Source organism: Propithecus coquereli, unplaced genomic scaffold (genome assembly GCF_000956105.1).
Source record: "Propithecus coquereli isolate 6110/MARCELLA unplaced genomic scaffold, Pcoq_1.0 Scaffold712, whole genome shotgun sequence".
Taxonomy (NCBI): domain Eukaryota; kingdom Metazoa; phylum Chordata; class Mammalia; order Primates; family Indriidae; genus Propithecus; species Propithecus coquereli.
In genome coordinates, this window is record NW_012153197.1 from 51,602 (window position 1) to 60,386 (window position 8,785).

Here is an 8,785-nt window from a genome sequence, read left to right on the forward strand (position 1 = left end):
TTATGTCAAAACATAATCATAAAATATATACATCATATACATAATAGTATGATTACATCAATAAAACATTCCATTTAAAAAGGGCAATGTAGGTAGGCAGGTATAATTTAAGAGCATAATAAGAGCTGTCTGCTTCATTAGTGTATATTAATACTATCTCCTGGGTCTCTGTATCTGAGATAGCAATTTCCTGGTCTAAAGCTTTAAATACGTATCTACTGTTACCTAGCTATTATACTAATATGCAAAACGTATGAAATATGAGGTAAAATGTCTATTAGAGTCAGTTATCAAAAAAGATAACAACAGACCAAAAAACAGAAACCACCACACACCCTTCTCTAAAATCTTACATTAAAGCTGAGGGTTCAGGTTAGTTCTTTCTCTTCTGGAAGACTACTCATGAAGGTGGCAGAAGAAACAATTATCCACAGTCAGCTGTCAGCACTCATCCCTAACGAAAACTACTAAGCCAAAATGAACAGGAAAATATTTTAATGGTATCTTTGTAGCACAAAATAATTAAACTGAGACAGGCAGAGGAAAGTGAGCTGCGAACGAACCTGTGTCCTACCAGCGCCGGCTCCTCCCCTCCACTCTTCCGCTCCCAGGCACGGTCTGGGTGACCCGTCCCACAAAGACGTCTCTCTGCGGCTCTGGCCGCCCGACTTGCTGCCTACGAGCACTGCGCTGTCTGAAACCGTCCGTCTCTGCAGACCCAGAGACAGCCCCTCCGTTCCGAAGGCTCACTTCGGCTGCTCCTCAGCCCCCTTCAGACTGCGCTGTTGATTCCTTCTTTCCTGCTGACCCTGGATCCGGAAGAGCTTCTTCCTGAGGTCCTTCTGTCGCTTCAGCTTCTCCTCCTCCTCCTTCCGCTTTTCCCGGAAGTGCTCTTTATTGTGCAGGTGCCGCTGCTCCTTGGTCTTCCTCACCTTCTGGCTGTGCACCGCACTCAGAGCGTCCAGCAGGGCCAGGATCTGACAGACAAACACAGCGAGCATCAGAACGGTCCCACAGCCACGGCATGCTGCGTTGTTTCAGCGGCTGAAACCTCGGCGGATGGTATCGAAACTAAAGGCGATCCGTGATCCACACAAACACTAACTCAGTGGAAACTCACCCTCCCCTAGGAAATCACAGCAGGCATGGAGATACATGTGTATCTCCACGTGTGAGCGTATTCTACCTTTACACAAAACCACCTCGGTTAATCACGCTGTGGACACTGTGTGCCACGAACGAGGACGGAGTGGTTCCCTAAGTACGTGCCTGTTTCTCCCTATTAAAACGCACAGGGACTCTGGCCCTTCCTCGAACTTCCAGTTCTATTGCCTTGAATAACTCTAGCCCTTACCCTTTTCCTGATGAAAATTGAGAATGCAGTAGAAATGCCAAGTGTCCTACTAAGAGCACTATTTTCGTAACTAAATGCACCCTGTGGTAAGACACCTGGCGACAGTACCTTCCTTTCGTGAGGCTCACGTATGACGGCTGGTCTCCTCCTGTCCTTCGGCACTTTGCCTGCCTTTGCTTGGGTCTTGGGCTTGTTCTTAAATGGCAAGGCCTTCTGCAAAGCTTTTGGAATGTGCAATGAATTAAAATGTTTCTTTTGTCTCAGAATTGGCTAAAAGGAAAAAGAAAACAAAGACTGTGACATATATAAATTATGATGTATGTGCGTTTAAAACTTTTGCATAAAATCTCATGGATTAACTTTTCCACAAAATCAGTAAAACTAGTCTGCTGTCCCTCAGAAACCAGCACTCAATCATTCATCAAATACAGACCACCTCACGGAACGTTCACAACTCTAGGCAAACAGGGGAACAGATTATATTTATTTATAACTTCCAAAAAATCAACTGTGCCCATTTCTTTGGCATGGAACTACGGGCTTTCAATAGAGCAAACTGAACAGATCCAAAGTTTTTATCTGTTTGTTTTAGAGAGAGGGTCTCACTCTGTCACCCAGCTGGAGTAAAAAGTGGCACAACCAAAGCTCACTACAGCATCGAACTCCTGGGCTCAGCCTCAGCCTCAGCCTCCCGAGTAGCTGGACTACAGGTACACACCACCACATCTAGCTAATTGTTCTATTTTTTGTAGAAAGGGGTTCTCACTCTTGCTCAGGCTGGTCTCAAACTCCTGACCTCAAGTCATCCTCCTGCGTCGGCTTCCAAAGTTTCTTTTAATGGAAAATTCAGGGCACTTATCTTTGGAGCACTGAAGTGGTTGTTTTCCACTCTAACAAGAATAATCTAGGCTTTTCATCTTGACTATCAAACTCTCTTCATTTAAGGACAGAGTTCTTCCTCTAATCAGCAGCCAAAGTGTCCCCATCCCTGGTTCTAATTAAGAAGTTTAACTTTATTCTGTTTCTAATAGAAAGCTGGCTGAAAAAAGTGAGATTCAAACAACAGATGAAGGCAAAACACTTTACATTGAATTTTCAAGGTAATCTAAGTTCCATTTAAATTAAGTAAAATGACCAAAATTCCTAACTGCCTCAGAAACATTGTTAAAGTTGCAAGTTTTGCCCTTGCCTTTACCAAGGTCAGCATCAACTATACAGACAATATTTCTCTTATGTCTTTAAATTTATTATTGAAGACATCATCCACAATAATATTCAAAATTCTCTGTTAAGAAACCCAAATTGCTTTAAAGAATTCAGAGAAATGTCCTTCTCACAAAAGTGTAAGCACCGCACCTGGGTAATGGCACCACATCTTGAAGTATACTTGAATCAAAATTCATGTAAGTTGATCCGAAATTTTATTAACTATTTTATAGAAAGCATAATGCCTGGGGACTTCTGTTTCTAGCAGAAGAGCAGAATGAAACCTCAAACTACCATCTGATGACAAAACAACTGAATAATATCCTAGACCAAAACAAATAAATCTTTTCAAACGCATTGTTAAGCTGTGAAGAAAGTAATGAAGTTCTGAGGCCAAAATCTAAATGAAGTGGGAATCCAGACAGGCACTGAAAACCTGAAATAAGACCACACTGACAGGCCGACCACCGCAAGGCAGCGGAAGGACGAGAACTCCGGAGCTGCGGGTACGGGCTGAGCTGCTGCGGCTCCGGAACTGGCACCGGCCCGAGCTGACGCTGGCTACACACGCACCCTGGAGCCCACACCTCACCCCTGGGGATCTTCCGACAGAAGCGTGTGCACCAAACAACTCACACACGTTCGGGGCAGCGTTACAATGGCCAAGAACTGGAAGTCATTTTTACCCATCAATGGATAAACTACGACACTGTCACATAACGGAACTCAACGATAATAATAAACAAATGTCTGCCATCTACAAGAATATGGCTGATGCCTATAATATCAAATCAAAGAAGCAAGGAAAAATAGTATGTGCTATATTTTAGAAAACTCAAAATCAGGCAAACCTAGTCTACACGTCAGGAGTTGCGACAGGGGCTACCGTTGAGGAGGAGACGAATAGTGACTGGGGGAAGGGGCTTCTGCTGTGCTGGTAATTCTACTGCTTGGTCCAGGGCATGGCAGCTCCGGTGTGCTACAGTTCACTGAGCTGTACACTTATGATTTGGATATTTTTCTGTATGTATGTTAACATTTCAATAAAGTTTACTAAAACATTAAAATTTTAATAAAAACCCACATTGCTTCAATAAAAATTAGCACATTAACATTTTAAAAATACATGTGTATGGTGGGGGGAAAAGTTCAAAAAAGTACACAACAGCAAGTTTAAGCGGGAGTGATGTCAGCAACATGCCAACTAGAATCCCCTTGTGCTTGTCCCCCCACCACAAGGACAGCCAAAGCAACAAATAAACAACTACATTTTGATGAAAATAACCAAAGGAGAGTGCCAGAGCACATCAAAGGGGTGGCAAAAATCCGGCAGAACACAGAAACCAGGACAGTCACATAAAGAAGGGAAGGAAACAACATGCCTCTGCCCCCCCCACCCCAATCTCCTAGTCAGGATCAGCGTGAACCAGGCAGACGGCTCCCTGTAGGGAAAAGGTAAGCGGGAGGACCTCAGCACCCCCTACAAGGCTAGCAAAGAGAGCCACCTGGAGTCCGGTCCAAGACGGCTGAGCTCCCCCAGAGAAGGAGCTGACACTGTGCCCTGCCCCACAACCCACGCTGCAGGGCACTGTGCCATCCTGGAAACGGAAACTCTGCTGGAGCGTGTCCCGCTGCCGGGGTGAGTAGCCACTGCACCCTTCCATCCCTGAGGCTTTCTCACCCCATACCACCCCACCTGGTGGCCCACCACCCTTGAGCTGCTGATACACTGTCTTAGTCCATTTAGTGTCGCTATAAAATACCTGAGACTGGGTACTTTATTTTAAAAAGATGTTTATTTGGCTCTCTATTCTGGTGACTGGAAAGTCCAAGACTGGGAGCCCATCTGTGAGGCTCTCACGCTGCTTCAACTCATTGCCGAAAGTGGAAGGGGAAAGAGATTACACAGCAAAGAGATTGCATAGCGAAGAGAAGAAGCAAGAGAGTCCAGGAAGCTGAACTCACATTTACAGCACTGCACTCTCTGGTAACTAGTCGACGACACAATATATTCCTGAAGGACCGGCCCCATGACCCAGACATGTCCCACTAGGCCCCACCTCCCAAACACCACCACACTGAGAATCAAATTTCAATACAAGTTTTGGCAGGGACAAACCGCATCCAGACCGCAGCATACAGCCTATCCTGAGGGGCCAGGCTGCCATGGCACCCTACCTCCTGGTAAATCTGTGCCTTGGTCATCCAGAGTAGTCACACTCCCTGGCACCAGAGCTGAAGCAGAATTCCACTTCATGAGGAACAGGTGCTCTGGCTGAGCCAATGCGGCACCCTGCATCCCAGGGAAACAAAGCATTGGCTGAGCTGGGGTGCCCTGCCCTCCAGGACAAACAGCCGCAGCACCCTGCTTCCCTGGAACTGAACTAACCCTCAAATCTAAACTGCTGAGGCACCCTGCCCCCTCAAGGAGTAAAACGGTTGCTGTGCTGCGCCCTACCCCCAGAGCCCAAGCCGCAGCCGCACTCTGCCATCCCTGAGTACTTCCTGATGCTGCACCTGGCCTCACAGAGCCTGAGATACTGCCACATCCCTCCAGTGCAGGGTCCAAAGTCACCACTATGTGGTGCCTCGTCCCCTGGGGTGTATGTTGCCACTGTGCCCTACTGGCTCTGGTTTCCAAACTGCAGCTGTGCCCTACAATCCAGGGCCTGAAATTCCAGAGGACACTTTCCCAGAGCCAGGCCAGTACTGTGTCCTGCCCCCAGGATCAAAGTCATAGCTGCAACCCAGGCCTAAGCAGCTGGAGTGCACCTCAGAGCCAAAGGCCCCAGCTTTGCGGGCTACATGCATCTACCCGTGCCTCGGAGTGAACCTGTGCCTCCAATCGCAGGTGCCACAGCAGGTTCACAAGACCCTAAGCCCAGGACCTGGACTCCACAGCTGCTCTGGGCACTTGTACCCTGGAACCCAACACCACTGCAGCTGCTTGTGGGTCATGTCAGATCCAATGCCAAGAAGGATCACCTCAGCTAAGACTCTCATTGTGGGGAAAATGAGAACAGGAAGAGCCTAAAAGCCCTTGTCACTGAGGATTCTAACAGCACACACTGCCACAGACTCCCGCAGCCTAAGTAAACCTCTGAGGCACCAGCAGTCACTGCTGGTGTTGATCACAGCTGAAGAATTTGCACGGAGGCAGATTCTGTACAGATGCACATCCCACTGCATCCACCTGGAACCTGAGCCACGGCACCCTTCCAAACCTGCACCCAAAGACCTCTGTGGATGAAGGTCTCTCCCTAGGAAACACACTCTGTAAAGTTTGGAAGAGGTGACTGTTCCACCAGATTTGCAAACATCAACGCAGGTACATAGGAAACATGACACCACCGAAGGATCACAATAATTCTTTAGTAACTGACTCCAAAGAAACAAAAACTTACAAATTGCCCGAAAAGGAATTAAAAATAAGGATCTTAAGGAAACTCAGCGAGATATATGAGAATACAAAGAGACAATTCAATGAAATCAGAAAAAAAATTAGTGATCTGAAAGAGAAATTCAACAGAAATAGAAATCATAAAAAAGAACCAAATTGAAATCTTGGAGCTATAAGAATTCAATGAATGAAACAAAAAATACAACAGAGTTTCAACATCAGACTAGATCATGCACAAGAAAGAATCTCTGAACTTGAAGACAGGTCTTTTGAAATAACCCAATTAGAGGAGGGGAAAAATAAAAAAGCTTGAAAAAAGCCTATTGAACTTATGAAACACCATTAAGCAAACAAATGTTCGCATTATGGAAGTGATGGAGGAAGGCACAGAAAGATTATTTAACAAAATAATTGCTGAAAACTTCACAAATCTTGGGAGAGATGTGAATATCCATATTCATGAAGCTCAAAGATCCCCAAACAGGTTGAACCCAAAGAGATTCTCATCGAGGCACATTACAGTCAAAATGTCAAAAGTCAAAGAGAAAGAGAGAATTTTAAAAGTAGCAAGAGAAAAGTATCAAGTCACACACAGGTCACTATTGGACTATCAGTGGATGTCTAAACAGAAACCTTGCAAGCCAGGAGAGAATGGGATGATATAGTCAAGTGCTGAAAGGAAAAAAACCAAACCTTGCCAGCCAAGAATATTATACCCAGCAAAGCTGGCCTTCAGAAATAAAGGAAAAATAGCCTTCTAGAAAAGCAAAAACTGAGAGAATTTATCAACACTGGATCTGCCTTACAAGAAATGCTTAAGAGAGTTCTTCGATGGAAATCAAAGGATGATGATTACTATCATAAAAAAACATCAAAGCATAAAACACACTAGTAGAGATAAATTTTATAGTCATATTCAGAATACCTCATTACTGTAATGGTGGTGTGTAAATGTTTCAAATCTCTAGTATGAAGATTAAAAATCAAAATGGTCAAACATAACTACGGCTACAACAAATTGTTAAGGAATATACAATATAAACAATTGTAAATTGTGGCAATAAAAATATAAATTTTGAGGGGAGGGTAAAAGTCTAGAGTATTTGTATGTGACCAAAGTTAAATTGTTATTAGCTTAAAGCTGTCTATTATAACCGTAGGATGTTTTATGTAAGCCCTCAGAGTAACCTCACAGCAAAAAACTACAGTAGATACATAAACAAGAAAAGAGACAGGAATCAAGGCTTAGCACTACAGAAAATCATGAAATCCCAAAAGTATACAATAAGAAAGGATGGAAAGAACAAAGAATCTACAAAACCACCAGAAAACAATTAACAAAATGGCAGAAGTAAGTCCTTACCTATCCATAATAACCTTGAATGTATATGGATTAAACTCTCCAATCAAAAGACAGAGTGGCTGAGTGAGTTTTTTAAAAAGTCAACTATATGCTGCCAACAGAGACACATTTTAGCTTTAGAAACATATATAAGCTAAAAGTGAAGTGATGAAAAAAGATATTCCACACAAGTCGTAATCAAAAGAGAGCAGGGGTAGCTATACTTAGGAGAAAATAGCCTTCAAGTCAAAAACCATTATGAAAGACAAAGGAGGTCATTATTTAATGATAAAGGTTCATAAACAATTGTAAATATATATGCACCCAACATCAAAGCACCTAAATGTATATAGCAAATATTAGTGGACATGAAGGAAGAAATACATAGCAATACAATAGTAGGGGACTCCAATATCCCCCTTTCAATGATCAACCAGATAGAAAATTAATAAGGAAATACTACATTTGATCTGCACTTCAAACCAAATGTTCCTACAGACTTATATAAAACTTTCCATCCAACAGCAGCAGAATATACATTATTCTCTAACACACATGGAACATTCTCCAGGATAGACCATAGGTTAGGTCATGAAACAAGTCTAAACAAATTCAAGAAGACTGAAATCACATCTGGTATTGTTTCCAACCACAACCGTATAAAACAAGAACTAAGTAACAGGAGGAATCTTGAAAAATTTACAAATATGTAGAAATTAAACAACATGCTCCTTGAACAACCAATGGATCAAAGAAGAACTCAAAAGAGAAATTAAAAATATCTTGAGGCAAACAACAATGGAAACACAACATATCAAAACCTATAGGATGCAACAAAAACAGTTCCAAGAGGAAAACTCATAGCAAGAAATGCCTACATTAAAAAAAGAAAGAAAGATCCCAAACAAAGAGCCTAACGTTACATCTCAAGAAGCTAGAAAAAGAACAAAATAAATCCAACATTAGCAAAAAGAAGGAACTAATAAAGATCAGAGCAGAAATAAATCAAATAGAACAGAAAAACCATGGGGGGAGGAGAAATCAATAAAACCAAGAGTTGATTCTTTAAAAAAATAAACAAGAATTGGCAAACCTCTAGCTAAATAGACTAAGAAAAAAAGAAAACTCAAATAAATAAAATCAGAAATCAAAGTGGAGACATTACAACAGACGCCTAAGAAATAAAAAGGATCATAAGGGACTGTTATGAACAATTATATGCCAACAAATTGGATAACCCAGAAGAAATGGATAAATTCCTAGAAAAATATCACCTACCAAGATTTAATCAGGAAGAAACAAAAACAGAAAGCTTGAACAGAACAGTAACAAAAAAGACCTTCTAACAAAGAAAAGCTCAGGACCAGATGGCTTCATGACTGAATTCTACCAAACATTCCAAGAAAAATTATCACCAATACTTCTTAAATCCTTCCAAAAATAGAGCTAGAGGAAATACTTCCAAACACATTTTACTAGGCCA

At 42.4% G+C, this 8,785-nt stretch overlaps 1 protein-coding gene across 1 annotated transcript in view; it reads right to left on the reverse strand.

The window, feature by feature from the left end:
• Positions 1-480: 480 nt before the first annotated feature.
• BMS1 (BMS1 ribosome biogenesis factor) overlaps positions 481-8,785 on the reverse strand; it is a gene marked incomplete at its 5' end in the record, with an annotated part of 50,275 nt that continues 41,970 nt past the window's right edge. Inside the window, 2 exons of the mRNA XM_012661486.1 lie at positions 481-977; positions 1,463-1,624. Of these exons, the coding sequence (XP_012516940.1) occupies positions 747-977; positions 1,463-1,624 (393 nt within the window). The remainder of the gene's footprint in view (positions 978-1,462; positions 1,625-8,785) is intronic.